At 39.2% G+C, this 20753-nt stretch overlaps 1 protein-coding gene across 1 annotated transcript in view; it reads right to left on the reverse strand.

The window, feature by feature from the left end:
- Positions 1-1383, reverse strand: part of MAPK8IP2 (mitogen-activated protein kinase 8 interacting protein 2) — a 68807-nt gene extending 67424 nt beyond the window's left edge. The window contains exon 1 of the mRNA XM_075857617.1: positions 858-1383. Within this exon, the coding sequence (XP_075713732.1) occupies positions 858-922 (65 nt within the window). The 5' untranslated portion in view covers positions 923-1383. The remainder of the gene's footprint in view (positions 1-857) is intronic.
- Positions 1384-20753: the final 19370 nt, after the last annotated feature.

The raw sequence follows: 20753 nt of genomic DNA on the forward strand, positions 1-20753 counted from the left end.
TAACTGTATATGGGTTACTTCCCTGAGGGACTACAAGTGCCCGACAACCCAAAAAAAGACTTTCAGATTAAATACGTGTAGCCTTAGAATTTGTGGCATGTGCTTTATTCCTCTTGGCATAACTGTGTACTAGATATGATGTGGGTGTAAGGGTAGAGAACGATCATGCCCTCTTTGTATGGTCTGTTTTGTGTGTTGGCATAGGCCGGGCATTCTGTGTGGATTACTGCAGCAATGCTCTGCAGGGTCTATTTACTGCCCACTGAGGCATCATTGCCCGATTTGCCTGCATTTGATCGAATTATAATAGCCACAAATACATCACATTATCTATGTAAGAATATGAAGGAATACAATCGTATGATGATATTAAGATTTCACATTATTGATGCCCAGAACAAAACAATTATTCTATCAAACGTTCTTTCAAATTCATTTGTCGTCATGCTTTGTCGTTTATTTTTCTATTGTAATATTTCTTCTATTGCAGCATGTCTATATCCCATAGCTGTATGTAGAAGACAAGAAATACATGTAGACTGACAGTACAAGAGGTAGTGCCAGAAACAGACATGTTATTGTATGGTCATTATAGCATCACCTATGTGGAATATCTAGAAATTATTTCTATTCAGATGCCGCCTATTCTTGTTGTTGTTTAGTGTCTGTCGGGTCCCAGTGCATTCATTCTGATAACATGGAGGACAGACGTGTCATATGATGTCATGTGAATGCTCCCCTATATATATATACTGAGCACCCCATCATTCCACTAGCTGACCATGGCTGATATACCCCAAGCAGCCTGGTATAGGATGCCACCTACATGAGATCATGACATAAAACCTGACTCTCACCTGCAGCCCGGGGGGGAGAGGGAGTGGAAGGTGGACAGAGAAAACATATCAGCTCGATCCGCCATCTTCAGCCAGAGAGGAGATGGGCTGGAAGCGGATCATACACAGACACACCCTGGGGACGAGAGGAACAGAACAGTCCAGAGGAAGGACAGCCGAGGCCTTAAGATGCTGGCGGCTCCTATACAAAGACGAGGAGGGACAGCGCCCAGTGACCGCTCTGCAGAACAGTCACCACAGAGAGACCTCCCTCCTGCCGCTCTCCCCTCACTCCCCGCTGTCTCTTCTCCGCCTGAGGATGTCTCCTTGAGTGTCACAGAATGCGAAGGCTTTGCAGCGGTTTGATGCAGTCACATCCAGGAGAGACTGCACAAGCTAGTAACCAATACCCAGACTGGGGGAGGGGAAGGAGGGAGGGGCTTCTATGGCTGTCTATAGGAAGGCTGGGGACCAGTGATGGAGAGGAGGGAGCTCCAGTACTGACGGCAGGAGAGGAGCTGTCCGCTCGGTGGTGCTGAACCTGCCAGCATCCAGGGCGGCACATGCGCAGATGGAGCAAGACTCATTGTCCATATTCTGCCATGTGAAGTACCAGTGAATATCTGCGCCACATACAACTGGCATAGGGAATAACTGGCACGTGGGCTGAGACTCACTGACGTCACCTTACAGATGAAATCCTCGTAAAACACTTAATCGCCTACCTAACAATAACCCACAAATATAACATAAGCCGGGAGCCAGCTGTTGTGGGAGGGTGGTCTCCAATAGACTAGGAAAACATAACATAATGTCATATAAAAAGATCACAACCACTGGACGGTGACATGGAGAGTATCTGCTGTGCCCAGTGCTACTGTACAATGGAGTGGCCACATAATCTACAGTCCTATGGGCAGGTGGGATGGTGGTCCACTCACTTTAGATGCAGGAATCCCCATATCTCTGGATTACTGGCATAGCTGTATAGTGTGTGGATTACATTGCCCCGTACTACAGCATCGTACACACAAGGCTGCAGCAGGGAGAGGCACTATGGCTGCGGTACTTTCTAGGCGCCCGTGCTTTCATATAGCATTACTTTCTGTAGGATCTACAGTAACGAGGATTTGTATGGCACATCACAGTACCCTGCTCCCCCCCCCCCCCCTGACAGTGTACAGGCACAGTATTCTGCTTACAGCACTGAGGAGAGCAGGCTTTGAATTTCCACACACTTAACTCTTCCTGAGCAACTAGTTCCTGCTGGTACACAGAGAAATTAACTCAATTGCTGTCAGTCCTTTTTCTTAACCCCTTCCAGCCCACCCCCTGTAAATTGCTATAAATGCGTTTTCTTAAACTCTTTCAACCCACCACACAAAAAATAATGTGTGAATGGGCAGGTCCCCTATTTGGTTGACACTGCATGGGATTATCAGATGGATTGCACTGTGACACTGAACATGTTATGGAGGCTGTGTTCCTAGCTGCAGAAGCAGTTGCCATGAAAACGTGTGGCATTATTAGTGACATTACAGGGATGTTCTGGACTAGAGTCATGCAGAGAAGACACGATCTGTGTCTTCTCTGCATGTTTCTCTATGCAGATTACTGGAAACAGCGATCTAATGGGCTTGTACCATTGACTTATATATTCAGGCATGCAAAGTATACACAGAGCCCTAATAAACTCAAATAAATAAATCCATACATTTAATTAAACGTATACAAAATAGTTAGATAAATAAATAAATAGGTAAAAAAAATTCTACCAATTGTCTGTTTTGCCTTATTTTCTTTTAAACTTCACAAAAATATGTCTGTACCTGTGAATGTATACACTGTGCTCCAAATTATTATGCACATTGGATTTAAGTGTCATAAACATTTAATTATTAGTTTTTCAATTAAACTCATGGATGGTATTGTGTCTTAGGGCAAAGCCACACGTGGCGGAATTCCTCTTGAATTCCGCAGCGGACACTCCGCAGCGTTAATCCGCAGCGGAGCTGTTTGTCCATTGACTTCCACTTTTATTTAGCAGTGTTCGTTTAGACGATGCGTAAAATTCCGCTGCGGAGCATAGGCTGCGGAGCGGAATTTGGTGTCCGCAGCATGCTAGGGCTGTTGCGGAGTTGTGGCGGACTGGTTGCGGACTCATGGCGGAATTTCTCCATTGACTTCAATGGAGATTCTAAATTCCGCAATGAAGTCCGCAGCTGTCATGAAAATGTTATATGTGCTGCGGATGCGTCTTGCTTTTTTGACATGACATTTCTTCATTCTGGCTGGACCTATGTATTTCTAGGTCTACAGCCAGACTGAGGAAGTCAATGGGGCTCCCGTAATTACGGGAGCGTTGCTAGGAGACGTCAGTAAATAGTCACTGTCCAGGGTGCTGAAAGAGTTAAGCGATCGGCAGTAACTGTTTCTGCACCCTGGACAGTGACTACCGATCCCAATATACAGCAACCTGTCCAAAAAATAGAAGTTCATACTTACCGAGAACTCCCTGCTTCTGTCTCCAGTCCAGCTTCCCAGGATGACGTTTCAGTCTAAGTGACGGCTGCAGCCAATCACAGGCTGCAGCGGTCACATGGACTGCCGCGTCATCCAGGGAGGTCGGGGTGGATGCCGAAAGAGGGACGCGTCACCAAGACAACGGCCGGTAAGTATGAAATTAGTTTACTTTCACTAGGGAAAGTGCTGTCCCTTCTCTCTATCCTGCACTGATAGAGAGAAGGGAAGCACTTTTCCCGCAGTCCGCAGGAGCTAGTCTGCATCAATTTACTGCACATTTTGGGCAGATCCGCCGCAGAATCTGCAACGCAGATTCTGTGCGGCATTGATGCGGACAGTTGCGGAGGAAATCCGCCACGTGTGGGCATGCCCTTAGGGCTCTCTGGATCATTGTAATCAATCTCAGACACCTGTGATAATTAGTTTGCCAAGTGTGCCCAATCAAAGGACAACTACTTAAAGAGGCTCTGTCACCAGATTTTGCAACCCCTATCTGCTATTGCAGCAGATAGGCGCTGCAATGTAGATTACAGTAACGTTTTTATTTTTTTTAAACGAGCATTTTTGGCCAAGTTATGACCATTTTTGTATTTATGTAAATGAGGCTTGCAAAAGTCCAAGTAGGCATGTTTCAAAGTAAAAGTCCAACTGGGCGTGTATTATGTGCGTACATCGGGGCGTTTTTACTACTTTTACTAGCTGGGCGTTCTGACGAGAAGTATCATCCACTTCTCTTCAGAACGCCCAGCTTCTGGCAGTGCACAGACACACAGCGTGTTCTCGAGAGATCACGCTGTGACGTCACTCACTTCCTGCCCCAGGTCCTGCATCGTGTCGGGACACATCGGCACCAGAGGCTACAGTTGATTCTGCAGCAGCATCAGCGTTTGCAGGTAAGTAGCTACATCGACTTACCTGCAAACGCCGATGCTGCTGCAGAATCAACTGTAGCCTCTGGTGCCGATGTGTCCTCGCTCGTCCGACACGATGCAGGACCTGGGGAAGTGACGTCACATCGTGATCTCTCGAGAACACGCTCTGTGTCTGCACTGCCAGAAGCTGGGCGTTCTGAAGAGAAGTGGATGATACTTCTCGTCAGAACGCCCAGCTAGTAAAAGTAGTAAAAACGCCCCGATGTACGCACATAATACACGCCCAGTTGGACTTTTACTTTAAAACACGCCTACTTGGACTTTTGCAAGCCTCATTTACATAAATACAAAAATGGTCATAACTTGGCCAAAAATGCTCGTTTTTTAAAAATAAAAACGTTACTCTTATCTACATTGCAGCGCCTATCTGCTGCAATAGCAGATAGGGGTTGCAAAATATGGTGACAGAGCCTCTTTAAGAAGGACGTTCCACATTATTAAGCAGGCCACAGGTTTCAAGCAATATTGGAAAGAAAAAGGATCTCTCTGCTGCCGAAAAGCGTGAAATAGTGCAAAACCTTGGACAAGGTATGAAAACATTGGATATTTCAAGAAAACTTAAGCGTGATCATCGTACTGTGAAAAGATTTGTGGCTGATTCAGAGCACAGACGGGTTACTTCAGATAAAGGCATAATGAGGAAGGTGTCTGCCAGACAAATTAATAGGATTAGGAGAGCAGCTGCTAAAATGCCATTGCAAAGCAGCAAACAGGTATTTGAAGCAGAAACGGTTGCAGTGGGCTCAGAAATACATGAAGACTAATTCTCAAACTGTGTTGTTTACTGATGAGTGCCGTGCAACCCTGGATGGTCCAGATGGATGGAGTAGTGGATGGTTGGTGAATGGCCACCATGTCCCAACAAGGCTGCGACGTCAGCAAGGAGGTGGTGGAGTCATGTTTTGGGCTGGAATCATGGGGAGAGAGCTGGTAGGCAAAGTACGTAGAGTTTATGACTGACCACTTTCTTCCGTGGTACAAAAAGAAGAACCGTGCCTTCCGTAGCAAAATTATCTTCATGCATGACAATGCACCATCTCATGCTGCAAAGAATACCTCTGTGTCATTGGCTGCTATGGGCATAAAAGGAGAGAAACTCATGGTGTGGCCCCCATGTTCCCCTGACCTCAACCCTATTGAGAACTTTTGGAGCATCCTCAAGCAAAATATCTATGAGGGTGGGAGGCAGTTCACATCAAAACAGAAGCTCTGGGAGGCTATTCTGACATCCTGCAAAGATATTCAAGCAGAAACTGTCCAAATACTCACAAATTCAATGGATGCAAGAATTGTGAAGGTGATATCAAAGAAGGGGTCCTATGTTAACATGTAACTTGGCCTGTTATGTTTTTTTTGATTGAAAGAGCTTTTGATTTCTGTAAATATGACCTCCTGATGCTGCAAATTCAACAAATTACCATTTTAGTTCTCTTTACAACCTTTAAAATGTTTTGATCTCTGTTGTGCATAATAATTTGAAACAGTGCATATTGAGTTTTTTACTTCTAAAAAAAAATAGAGTAGAGGAAAACACAGCACTCAATGCAGACTGAACATCAGGCCATGTGCACGTTACCAGTAGAAGGACGAATCAACTCCTTAGAATGGAATACCAAAGACAGAGAACAAGTAACAGCACCAGGACTTCAGAGTTAGGGAGATGTTGGTTTATTCACCACCAGGTGGAAGAATGAGCAACGTTTCGGTTCACACCAGAACCTTTCTCAAGCTAATTCAAACAGTGTATAATACCACATATATATAGGAGGATACACAGAGTATACAGTAAACAGTGCAATTACATAATGCGCATAAAAAAATGAATCCATGTATAAAGTATGTTCATACAATTAGTGAAAACATATATTAAAGTGACCAGTGCATTTATTTCGGTACAACATCTCTCAGTATGAGATACAAATGTGTATATAACACAGGTAATACTATAATTACCCTATTCAGCGATATCATATCCTAATGAAGGGGCGGAGCAGAGGAATCATATCCAAAACTAATTAGAGTACAGAAAAATAGAACTTGTACTATAGAACTTACATTGTCGGCTCTCGGTGAAGCATGGAACAAGCAATGGCGTCCCACGGTCAGTAATGCGCATGCGCAAGATGGCGGACTGCCGGAAGTGCGTCACATGGAACACATCCCCGGAACGCAGTACAGCCGCGCATGCGCAAATGGCTCATTCCGTCACAGCACATATTATAGCAGGACAGAATAACATTCAAGTATGGGAAATACCCGGCAATGAATATTTTGATATAAATACCCTGCCACCAATGTGTATGTATAATTATATGTCTATATATAATTCTAAGACTCAATATGGAGTCTAGAAAAAAAGGGGCCACTTGTGCAATTATGTTAGCACCGCTGTAAACAGTTTTGCTGTTTAGAGGAGCTATAAAACTGACCTTCCTTTGAGCTAGTTGAGAATCTGGAGAATTACATTTGTGGGTTCGATTAAACTCTCAAAATGGCTAGAAAAAGAGAGCTTTCATGTGAAACTCGACAGTCGATTCTTGTTCTTAGAAATTAAGGCTATTCCATGCGAGAAATTGCCAAGAAACTGAAGATTTCCTACAACGGTGTGTACTACTCCCTTCAGAGGACAGCACACACAGGCTCTAAGCAGAGTAGAAAGAGAAGTGGGAGGCCCCGCTGCACAACTGAGCAACAAGACAAGTACATTAGAGTCTCTAGTTTGAGAAATAGACGCCTCAAAGATCCTCAACTGGCAGCTTCATTAAATAGTACCCGCAAAACGCCAGTGTCAACGTCTACAGTGAAGAGGCGACTCCGGGATGCTGGCCTTCAGGGCAGAGTGGCAAAGAAAAAGCCATATCTGAGACTGGCTAATAAAAAGAAAAGATTAATATGGGCAAAAGCAGACAGACATTGGACAGAGGAAGATTGGAAAAAAGTGTTATGGACAGACGAATCGAAGTTTGAGGTGTTTGGATCACACAGAAGAACATTTGTGAGACACAGAACAACTGAAAAGATGCTGGAAGAGTGCCTGACGCCATCTGTCAAGCATGGTGGAGGTAATGTGATGGTCTGGGGTTGCTTTGGTGCTGGTAAAGTGGGAGATTTGTACAAGGTAAAAGGGATTTTGAATAAGGAAGGCTATCACTCCATACCCATGCCATACCCTGTGGACAGCGCTTGATTGGAGCCAATTTCATCCTACAACAGGACAATGACCTAAAGCACACCTCCAAATTATGTAAGAACTATTTAGGGAAGAAGCAGGCAGCTGGTATTCTATCTGTAATGGAGTGGCCAGCACAGTCAACAGATCTCAACCCCATAGAGCTGTTGTGGGAGCAGCTATAGAGTCTATTTCTGATTAATTTAATGTTATCTTCATTGAAAAAAACTGTGCTTTCTTGCAAAAATAAGGAAATTTCTAAGTGACCCTAAACTTTTGAACGGTAGTGTATATATATGCATATATATATATATATATATATATATATATATATATACACATACACATATATACTGCACAGAATTTTCTGCTCTAAAATTTTCCTTTCACAACAACAACAAAAATAAATAAATAAATGAAAACGTTTTCAAATGGGAATATTCCGCTTCTGTACCTTTTATCTGACGCCTCCAATAGTCCAATGCTGAGGCTGGTCCAGAACTTTACATAAAACTTAACCTCAGTATTTAATATTCCCACAACACTTTTTGAATACAGTTATTAAACAACCTAACATTGGGATAACATCTGGAGAACTGCTGACATCTTATCATTGTACAAACACCAGTTCAATACTTGGGATAAAATCGATTCCCCTGTCCCTACACACAACTTCTGCAGTGGGGAAGATACTGTCCGGGATTCAGACCACCCTGAGAACAGGTCTACACATACGAGCACCTGTGCATACACTTCTACCTCGGGTAGTTGTATGTTCTGTAGTTGTATGTTCTGCAGTCGCTGGGAAGGGTAATCTGGCCGGGCTGCACTCTTCACAGGTACCTTTACTGTTTTATCTATGCCATGCCGTGCGCATATCATGCAGGCTGCTACAAACCTAGTGGTGGCATTATTGTATCCAGGGACAAGTCAATTTACTGACACCTGGCTGCACATACTCTTGCTGTCAGGTCTGTCTTCTCTTGTTCTCTCAATTGGCTTACCCGATGATCCAATAAAGTTCCTACTACCAATGGGCCCATAATTGTGGGCTATGCCAAAAGCGTACCTATAGTCAGTGTAAATGTCGGCCGTCTTACCTTCTGCCAGGTTACAAGCCTCAGCGGGCACCTCTAGCTCCGCTCCTTGAGATGAACAAGAAGGTGAGAGTGGTTTCTGGAAGATTTACCTTGTGCCTCGTATCCTGTCTTGTACATACTGTATATAATCAAGTATCTCTACATTACAAATTTACATTGGAAACCCATGTCACATATAGATAGAACATTTCAAAAGGATGGAGTTTTATTTTTCCACATTCATCTGATCATCCAGGACAATTGTAAATCCCACCCACCAGGTCCTGTAAATACCTGATTAATACAAAAACAAACAAATTATGTTACTGAAATCTGGCATAAAATAAACAATGTTCAGACAATTATTTTGTTTTGTCTTCTCCCCCATCTAAATCTGTAAAGACTCATCTGTGGGTGACGTCACCTCGCATCCTGTGTAAATTTGCTGGAGGGGGATGGTCTCTTACACTATACCTCATATTGGGTGGAGACTACAGCACAGCATACCCAGTGCCATATGTACCGTTCTGGAAGGATCTGGAACCATCTATACAGAAATACCTCAAAATATAGGTTACTGTCATACACATTTAATTTGGATTACTCATTGGGGTCTCATACACATTTTGTAGACCTCCTAGAACCAAATATCATTAATTCAAAACAAAATAAAACACAAAACAAAACTACCTGATCAGTCCCTTCACCATTCCCTCCTATTTGGACTCGGCAAAAGTAATGTAGCAGAGTTCAAAACTACATATCTCACCATAATAAAGTCGGGCACTCTATCTGGGGGGCACTAGTTTAACCCCCTGTAATACACAACAGCCTGGAACAAAAATCTGACAAAATAAATTTTATCTTTAAAATGACTTGCAATCATTTACCTGTAAAACATCTCACATTTTCAAAAATAACATTTAGGCAGCACTATAGCACGTGCCTCATGTGTAAAAAAAACCAAAAACAAATGTAATTAATTATTCAATAAAACATAAAAAAATAATATATCTGGTAATATTAATTACTGCAAACCAATAAACTATATATAAAAATAGGGAACAGTGGGGGTACATACATTTTCAAGACCCCGTGTCTCACAATATCTGTATTTTAATTCATTTGAATTAACATCAAAACATTCCAACATTAAATCTTATCACATCATAACACATAAATATGCAGCGTAACTTTTATCTTTTTGCAGACAAATCCAGCTGGCTGTAATAGTTTTCTCGATTGGTGTAGTTACGGACAACAGCGCATGCGCAAAGATAAGAAACATTCCTTTATGGAGTGGAACTGATTTTAACCCCATACACAAAACACTAAGAATTTAATTTTTTTAGACATTACTGCTGTTAAAAATAAGAACATACAATATAGATCTGCTTTATTGTGGCCACTAGTTTCACACATGTTACATTACACACGTCTCACACATCACACAGATGTCATATCACACCCGTTCACATTACATTCCCCCCATTCTGACCCACATTAGTCACTGCAATGTACATGGCTGCTCCGTTTTCTTCACTCTTCCTATGAAAATTCAGACCTGTATTCAAATTGTTCTTTCTCACATCAACTTACTTGTAACCACCTGTAATCACTTACTTTGTCCTTTTAATTTTCTCAACTTTCCGCAAACCATTCTATTTATCACATGCAAACATCCATCTTACGGCTGCCAGCCTCTTCAACAATTTTCTTACAGTGTGCTATTTTGCCTTCACATACTTTACAATTAAAGCCCCAGCTCCTTTTGCTCATTCTACTATAATGATGGCCGGGACCCATGCCCCAAAGCATTTTTGTCTTACTTCCTCCTGACCCCATGGTCAGAGAGCAGTAGGGTGATTTCCGGTAAATCCCCCACCTCCAGGCAAACTGGCCACATTTGCCGACAGATATCTCAGACCAGTCTATCTCCTATTGAAGTAAGAGAAAAAACGGGATAAACGGCGCTGCTTGTAAAGGTACGGTTTATTAGAAGGATGCTACGCGTTTCGGCGCCGGACCGGCGTCTTCATCAGGCATGTCGCAGGGTTAAAAACCACATGTATATATACCAAATACCATAGGGTAAATTACAAACTGATTGGACCAGTTCAGACCAGCCTCCTGGCCAAAAACCGCCAAAAACAGCAGGTCAAAGTTCAGAAGTTGATACAAATAAAGAGAGAAGAAAAAAAAAAAAAAAAAAAAAAAAGTCAAAGTTCAGAAGTTGATACAAATAAAGAGAGAGAAAAAAAAAAAAAAAAAAAAAAAAAAAAAAAAAACAAAAACAAATAAATAAATAAATAAATAAAAAAAATAATAATAAATAAATAAAAAAATAAAAAAATTAATAAAAAAGGGAAATGCAATATGCAAACATATAACAAGGAAATAACAATATATGACTAGGATGATTAGATAAAAGACATGGATCACAAATCAGAGTGAACTACCAGCTAGTTTACGATAACAGAAATAAAAATTATATATAATTATAATAACAAACATTGCTGAAGTACATACGTGATGGTAGTTTAAGAAAAGGGCAGCGGCCGTTGTATGTTGCCAGGAAACACATACACAATACAATCCGGAAGAGGTAAAGCGGTCTCAATGGAACGCATGGTGGAACGTTGTCAGGGAAACCACTGACAACAAAAATCCCGGAAGTGAAGCACAGTGATACGCATAATGGACCGCAGATACGGGCGATATGCTGGGATTATAAAAACAGGATTTACCTGATTAATACAGTAATGAATTACAATAGAAGATTTAGAAGGACATAATAAAGGACCTAACCCGGGGACATATAGACAATTAGGACGGCAATACCAGATACAATAGCCGAAGAAATTCAATATTGATTTAGACATGCACGAACTATAAATAATAATTAATAATATTATTATAGAGCGTAAAGAAATATATATATATATATATATATATAAAAATATATAGTATGAACAAACCTCAGCTAATAAAATTCACATAAAATGTTAGGGTAACATTACATAGCACAATGATAATAATACTTACAACAAAACTGCATAAATGAAGATAGAAGGGTTATTGTAAAATAGTAACATAACGCTTATGAGGAGCAAAATCTAAAAGCAAGGTTAAATTAATCGTCAAGACTTCTATATCATTAATCCAATACGGGAGTATGGTTAAAAAGCAAGGTCAACAGTTATATAAACATAAACATAAGATCATTAATCCAATGCGGACTCTGTAATATCGTTAAGACCATTGGGGTATAACGTTCCCAATTTATATATCCAGAAATTTTCCCTTTGCTTTAATCTGGTAAATCTATCGGGTATATCGATAGGTATTCTCTCTATAGGAGTTACAGTAATAGCGCCAAAGTTACAGTTATGTACAGTGGCACAATGGCGAGATACACTATGTTTAACGAAACCAGTCCTGACATTAAATCTATGCTTATTGATCCTATTTCTAAGGGTTTGGGTGGTACGACCCACGTATTGACGGTCACATGTGCATTGTAATAGGTATATAACATAGTCGCTCCCGCAGTTGAGGAAGTTTTTAATCGGGAAACTTTCCTTGGTATTTACCGATATAAAATTAGTTATTTTGTTCGCAATATTGGAACAACAGAGGCATCTTGGTTTGCCGCAACGATATGAGCCATTAGATGTTAAAATTGTTTTATGAGGGTCACAATTAATTTTCCGTAATCTACTAGGTGCAATTAAATTCCTCAATGTTTTAGCCCTTCTATAAGTGATCTTGGGTCTAGTGGGAATAATACTTTTCATATATTGGTCGTTCTTAAGGATATGCCAATGTTTATTAATTGTTGAACTAATTAATTTGCTTCCTTTGTTAAAAGTAGTAATAAAATTGCAATTAAAATCTGTGGATTTCTCTATACAAGCACTCGGATTAATGCAATCTAATTGTGTTAATGCCTTTGCTCTCGATTCTGCATTAAAAAATTGATCTGGTTGTTTGGTAATGTGTCTAAATTACCATCTCATCTTATAGACTCAACTGATCTAATTAGAGAGCTGTACCACTTACAAACCATTCATGATTTTACGGATCTTTGGTTTTTAACAGCAGATGTTTCATCATTATACACGAACATCCCCCATGACCTTGGTATGCAGGCATCACAAACCTACCTAATGTCTGATCCACGATTACCAAACAACCAGATCAATTTTTTAATGGAGTGCATTGATTTTATACTTCAACACAATGTGTTCACATTTGAAGGGAGTTTTTATAGGCAGTTAAAGGGCTGTGCGATGGGGTCGAGATTTGCCCCATCGTACGCCAATCTGTACATGGGGGCCTTTGAAGATTTTTATATTTATGGTAATGATAAATTTAGGGACAATATAATATTTTATAAACGGTATATCGATGACCTCTTTTTTATTATCAAAGGTGAGGCGACAGTTATTTCAGATTTTATCGAGCATCTTAATGATAACAGTTATGGTATCTCCTTTACACACACATCTTCCCGTGAATACATTGATTTTTTAGATCTTACAATTATGAAAAATGGTCACCTCATTAGTACTAAAACACATTTTAAAGGAGTTGATGTCAATAGCTACTTGGATTTTAAAAGTGCACATTACCAACCTTGGCTAAAAAACGTACCCTTTGGCCAATTCAGGCGGATAAGAAAAAACTGCACTAATGACAAAGATTTTTCGACTGAATGTAATTTATTAAAAAGAAGGTTTAAACAAAAAAACTTCCCAGCAAGCCTGATTATGGGAGCAGAATCGAGAGCAAAGGCATTAACACAATTAGATTGCATTAATCCGAGTGCTTGTATAGAGAAATCCACAGATTTTAATTGCAATTTTATTACTACTTTTAACAAAGGAAGCAAATTAATTAGTTCAACAATTAATAAACATTGGCATATCCTTAAGAACGACCAATATATGAAAAGTATTATTCCCACTAGACCCAAGATCACTTATAGAAGGGCTAAAACATTGAGGAATTTAATTGCACCTAGTAGATTACGGAAAATTAATTGTGACCCTCATAAAACAATTTTAACATCTAATGGCTCATATCGTTGCGGCAAACCAAGATGCCTCTGTTGTTCCAATATTGCGAACAAAATAACTAATTTTATATCGGTAAATACCAAGGAAAGTTTCCCGATTAAAAACTTCCTCAACTGCGGGAGCGACTATGTTATATACCTATTACAATGCACATGTGACCGTCAATACGTGGGTCGTACCACCCAAACCCTTAGAAATAGGATCAATAAGCATAGATTTAATGTCAGGACTGGTTTCGTTAAACATAGTGTATCTCGCCATTGTGCCACTGTACATAACTGTAACTTTGGCGCTATTACTGTAACTCCTATAGAGAGAATACCTATCGATATACCCGATAGATTTACCAGATTAAAGCAAAGGGAAAATTTCTGGATATATAAATTGGGAACGTTATACCCCAATGGTCTTAACGATATTACAGAGTCCGCATTGGATTAATGATCTTATGTTTATGTTTATATAACTGTTGACCTTGCTTTTTAACCATACTCCCGTATTGGATTAATGATATAGAAGTCTTGACGATTAATTTAACCTTGCTTTTAGATTTTGCTCCTCATAAGCGTTATGTTACTATTTTACAATAACCCTTCTATCTTCATTTATGCAGTTTTGTTGTAAGTATTATTATCATTGTGCTATGTAATGTTACCCTAACATTTTATGTGAATTTTATTAGCTGAGGTTTGTTCATACTATATATTTTTATATATATATATATATATATATTTCTTTACGCTCTATAATAATATTATTAATTATTATTTATAGTTCGTGCATGTCTAAATCAATATTGAATTTCTTCGGCTATTGTATCTGGTATTGCCGTCCTAATTGTCTATATGTCCCCGGGTTAGGTCCTTTATTATGTCCTTCTAAATCTTCTATTGTAATTCATTACTGTATTAATCAGGTAAATCCTGTTTTTATAATCCCAGCATATCGCCCGTATCTGCGGTCCATTAGGCGTATCACTGTGCTTCACTTCCGGGATTTTTGTTGTCAGTGGTTTCCCTGACAACGTTCCACCATGCGTTCCATTGAGACCGCTTTACCTCTTCCGGATTGTATTGTGTATGTGTTTCCTGGCAACATACAACGGCCGCTGCCCTTTTCTTAAACTACCATCACGTATGTACTTCAGCAATGTTTGTTATTATAATTATATATAATTTTTATTTCTGTTATCGTAAACTAGCTGGTAGTTCACTCTGATTTGTGATCCATGTCTTTTATCTAATCATCCTAGTCATATATTGTTATTTCCTTGTTATATGTTTGCATATTGCATTTCCCTTTTTTATTAATTTTTTTATTTTTTTATTTATTTATTATTATTTTTTTTATTTATTTATTTATTTATTTGTTTTTGTTTTTGTTTTTTTTTTTTTTTTTATTTTATTTTTTTTTTGTTTTTTTGTGTTTTTTTTTTTCTCTCTCTTTATTTGTATCAAGTTCTGAACTTTGACTTTTTTTTTTTTTTTTTTTATTTTTTTATTTTTTTTTTATTTTATTTTTTTTTTTTTTTCTTCTCTCTTTATTTGTATCAACTTCTGAACTTTGACCTGCTGTTTTTGGCGGTTTTTGGCCAGGAGGCTGGTCTGAACTGGTCCAATCAGTTTGTAATTTACCCTATGGTATTTGGTATATATACATGTGGTTTTTAACCCTGCGACATGCCTGATGAAGACGCCGGTCCGGCGCCGAAACGCGTAGCATCCTTCTAATAAACCGTACCTTTACAAGCAGCGCCGTTTATCCCGTTTTTTCTCTTACTTCAATATTACTTTGGCATCTCCACGGGGATTGCGTCCGGGATTGGCAGCAGCTATTGATACAAATTACATGCCGGTAATTTGCCACTGAACAGGTGAGCATTTATGTACCGTTTTTTTTGCTCCTTATACTATTGATCACGCCACTTGGCGCCGTGTCTCCCTTTTTGCTTTTTTTCCTAGTACAGTCTATCTCCTAGACTGTCTTACCAATACGATATCAAAAGTCGTTCCTCCTGACATTCTAGCTGTAGGATCCCCTTTCCTCTGATCCCTCACTGTATTGAACATCAAGAACAGACAAAATGCTGCCAATCAACAATTGCATGAGCAAATTCTTCAACAAAATCGACATTCATGAACCTCCATTGAATCAAACAGGAGTTGGTCACATTAATTTCAAACATCTACAAACCCCTCACTGCCGGGGTATAGATTTTGGTTCATACAGAAGGACCCTTACATACAGTATTACAAGATGGCAGTGTGTGCTAAAAGTGTATCAACGATTATTCAAAACTACATTCAAAGTTTTCCCTGTTGCACTGGATTCTCCATTATCAGGACTTAACCATTGAAGCCCCTGTGGTACTACAGGATATTACTCACAACTAATCAACCTTTCTCTCACCTACAGACAGCCAGTACCTCCCAACTATAATCCCAGACAAACGGGTAACAGAACAACTATTAATCCTCAACAATTTTACACAACTAAATAACAAATGACACACTACAACAGAGCAGCAAGCACAAGTTTTCTTTCCTCACTGTCCAGACTACAATCTTATCATTTCAAATACTTCACATGTGAGTTACAACTTCTCTCCACCATGCGCTACGTCACTGCATTCCAAAGGGGGAGGTCTTACACTTCTCACAATTTTTTCTGGTTAACAATGTAATTGCTGGCAAAAATTCTCTCATGTCTTTCATATCAACAGTTTAAGATCACGTACACACCTGCAATCTTTCATCACACAAAAAGTTTCAACATACCTTTTTGGATCCATCTTTCATCCCACTGCTGGATAAAGTGCCACGTCCAGAAGATGTGACGTCATGACAGCTAAATTGCTACAACAAACTTTCCCTGCGATCACATGATCGGGACCTGAATCAATTAGGTCCCGATCATGTCTCCGGGACCAGAGGCAGTGGTTAACAGCACGATCCGGGTGTCAGCGCTACTCTGAGAAATTCTCTAATGCCTGCATTACCGCTGGTAAGGAATGAGCCAGACTATTGAACATTAAAACCGCATCTGCAAACATACATATTTTGTGCTCTATCAGCAATTTTTAATCCAAAAACATTTAAATTTGTTCTAATTATTTCTACAAGAGGTTCTATAACCACAGAAAAGATTTAGGGGGCGATAATGGACACCCTTGACGGGCTCTATTACTGATTGAAAACACGTTGGACACAAAACCATTTGTATAAACCTTTGCAGTTGGTGAAGAATATAAGACCTTTATTGACATAAGAGAATGCCAAAGAAAGCAAATTTAGTTAATACCACACGAATATAGTTCCAGTGAATTCAGTCGAACGCCTTCTCTGGATCCAGGGAAAGAGGCAGAGAAGATGTCTGGCTCGACTCAGCATCGTATATAAGATCAATTATTATTATATCTAGAGTTTGCCTATTTTGAATGAAGTCTACTTGATATTATATTAGTGCTGGAATAATATTGGAAAATCTTAGTGCCAGTAATTTGGAATGTATTTTAAGATCACAGTTTAACAAGGATTTTGGGGCAAAAGTTGGCGGGTTTATCCAATGGTTTTCATGGTTTAGGTAAGGTGATGATAGTGGCTGGTAATATTTCCTTTGGGAAAAAATGGAGTCTGCCATAGCTGTGAAAACTTTTTCAATAGATGTGGAGTTAAAATTTGAGTATATGATTTAAAATGCTCAGTGGTGAGGCCATCGGGCCAGGTGATTTATTATGTCTGTGTAGATTATTTACTTTTAAAACTTCAGGGAGTGTAAGGGGTTAGTTTAAAGAAAGTACATTTTCTTCAGATAGTTTTTAATTTGAGATGAATCCTTTGATTAAATCTTGGACGGTTGTGGAGTATTTGTATCATTATTCAAGTTATATAATGAACCGTAGTATGTCGCAAAGTCATTGCCAATATCTTGTGGATTATATAACTTTTAATGTTTGGCATATTTTGTAAATATGGAATTTTTTTTTACTTGCATATTTTAGCTTGAAAGTTTATTATCTAATAAGGCATTAGATTTGTTAGCCTGCCAGTAATACTTGGCCTGTAATTTCCTTTTGTTATGTTCATGTTTATATTGATATAATTGATAATGAAGATAATTTAGTTAGGATTCGGTTGGGTTTATGTAATTTTTCTAGATTAGCTATATTGGTTAGTGGAATTTGGGTTTAAGAGAGTCTTTCCTGTATATCTTGAGCAGCTAGCTGAAAAAATAGGACTTATGGGCACACAATATTATTGAGGAAGCCAATTCAGCAGTGTAGTTTAGATTAAAATATTCTTTCAGTGTGTTTTTCAGCTTGGTTTTTAATTTGAGGGTTGGAGATAAGGTTCAATCTCTATGGTGAATATGGTAGTGAATTAAAGGACTCAGGCGTTTTTATAGTATTTGGAACATGGTCAGGCCACTTAATTTGACTTATATCAGTTGAGATTTTTGTAGAAGCCCTTTATTCATTATTATAAGGTCTCTTCTTGAATAAGATTTATGAGGCTTCGAATAAAACATGTAGTCACGTTCTGAAGCATGCATTACTTCTCCAAGGGTCATGCAGATTTTCTGATAAGAGGAGCTGAGACAAGTGGGCACTGGATAGTTTTTTTAGGAGTTGTTGATTTGTTCAGATATTGTGAAATTACCATATATTACCACATATTAATAATGAGCCTTTATTAAATTGTTTTATGTGTAAAATGTATTTAAAGCGTACCTAACTTTTCAGGTGACTTTTCAGAATACGCTATCATCTGTGTATACATGAGGAATAATACTATTCCTGGCCATTATATGGCTTGTATTCTGCATTGCATTTTTTTTTAGGAGTTTTCCCATCTGCAGACTCCCTAATTCTCAGTTGTCTCTAAGCTAGTAGGTGGAGCCTAACGGCTATCATATCTTCTATAAACTGCACACATAGAAGAGTGTTCAGTGTATAGAAGGCACTCTTCTATTTCTATCTAGCACATATATTGAAGCTGAAGTAGCATGGAAGAGATTATACGGTAATAATGAGCAGTGTAACTGAGAATCCAGCACTGGTGTGACATAGAATGCTTACCATCACGTCTGTGTGTTTCCCTCCCCTCCTAATTCCTCCCCCTGCTCAACCCTTCCCACTCCATAGACTTACATTCAGTGTGTGTTCCTGCATCACTCTCTCTCTCTCTGCTCCCCTCCCCTCTCCATAGATTGTTATAGCCAGGCAGTGAAGTGACACACCCTCACCAACTGCAGCCATCTCTTTTGCTTTGTAACCAGGGTTGGCCAATGCATGACAGCAGATTACAGGAAGGGAGACATCTAGTGGCAGTAACTTCACACAGAATTTGCATGGATAAAACAACTGAATTATAACATTAAGTAAATTACAAAGTTGTTTTATACCAGGTATACTATTAGATCAGCATAAGTTGTTTGAAAAGTTATTGTCCATATAATGAATTTATATTGACGTATATTGGAAGTATATATAGACACTAGCGTATAGATTGCATTGTTTACTGTACAAATTAAAATAATGAACCCATCCGTCTTTTAAGTGATGGCACGTCCTTAGTTTCAATGGCCGCTTCTATACTAAGCACGTGTTCACGTACCCTCCTACGAAGTTGTCTAATGGTCATACCAACATAAATTTTATCACAGGGACAGGTGGCAAAATAGATAACTCCAGTAGTAGCACAATCGATATGATGGGTAATCTTAAATTCATGCCCATGGTCAAAGTCATAGAACGTTGTTGCCTGTTCGATGTTAGGGCATGCCACACATCGCCCGCACTTAAAGTAGCTCCATTTGGGACCCTTGGACCCAAAAGCATATTGGGGTTGTAAGCCCCTATGGTAACTATGTACCAAGAAATCCTTGAGATTTTTTGCTCCCCTAAAGGTAATGGAAGGAATAGGGGGCAACAACTTTCCCAGAATGTGGTCTTGTGTAAGTATAGGCCAACATTTTTTCATTGTCCCTAAAATTTGCTCAGATTTGCAATTAAAATCGGTAATCATACAAACCTTATTGTTAGATGTGGCACTCCGTCTAGAGCCTTGTAGTAACGTTGTCCTCTGACTACATCTTGCCCTGTCATAGGCTCGCTTGATGAAACGATTACTATACCCTCTTTCTCTGAATCATTTCTTCAGGTCTTGGGCTTGCACCTCAAAAGTATGTTGATCTTAGCATACCCGTCTTGCTCGCAGATATTGTCCAACTGGGATGTTATTGATGAGGTGTCGAGGGTATTGATTTAGGGCTCTATGGGTGGGTCGGACATCATACCCTGATGAAGCATCTGCGAAACGCGCGTCGGGTTCAGCAGCAGACACCCGGTCTTCATCTCCCGGCTATTCCCGTACTTTGCAGGTGTTGGTATATTGCTGCTCAAACGTGATTGTTCGATTGTACTTACATATATTTAGGATTATGTAGCAATCTGTGCAAAAGTCTCGTACCTATTACCTGTTTAAAAATTTACTATTCATGCACTTTAGCATTTTGGGGGATCGTGTGACCAGATTACTATCTGGGTGTTCCACTGCGTTAGTGTTCTGATTCCATCTTTTATTCTGCGAGGGTTATGCTATTTTATCTTGTCTAATTTGGTCTATTTGCATGTGTCTATTTGACATTAATAAAGGATTTTTTGTATTTTTTCAATTATATGGTTGTGACCTTTTGTTCTTTTTTGGTTTGCTCCATCAGTCACTAGGACCACTGGTATATTTGGGGTTATTGCTCGGTTGGCTATTTTACAGTCTAGAAGTTTGAAAAATAATGAATTTGTAATGACAATTCACACACCGCTTTTCTTTTGGAATGATGGGGCAGGAGGGCAGAAAAATATTTGGGAACTGTTTTTGTTTCAATCTAGAAATGTCATCTATATTAGGGTGCGTTTATTGCTCACATATGAAGTTGCATTTTAAATTTTTGGCTTTCTTCGAAAATAAGGACATTTTGAGAGGACTATTCAGACTTTTCACGTTAATAGTGGATAATGTATACAACATTAGGAAAGAAAAAGGTTATGCTTAGTAATGCTGCAAGTGTAGTCATAGATAGTACAGAGTAGTAACCCCTATAATGATCAGACATAATCTTAGTGTTGCCAAGAG

The sequence above is a fragment of the Rhinoderma darwinii genome, chromosome 3, assembly GCF_050947455.1.
Source record: "Rhinoderma darwinii isolate aRhiDar2 chromosome 3, aRhiDar2.hap1, whole genome shotgun sequence".
Lineage (NCBI taxonomy): Eukaryota > Metazoa > Chordata > Amphibia > Anura > Rhinodermatidae > Rhinoderma > Rhinoderma darwinii.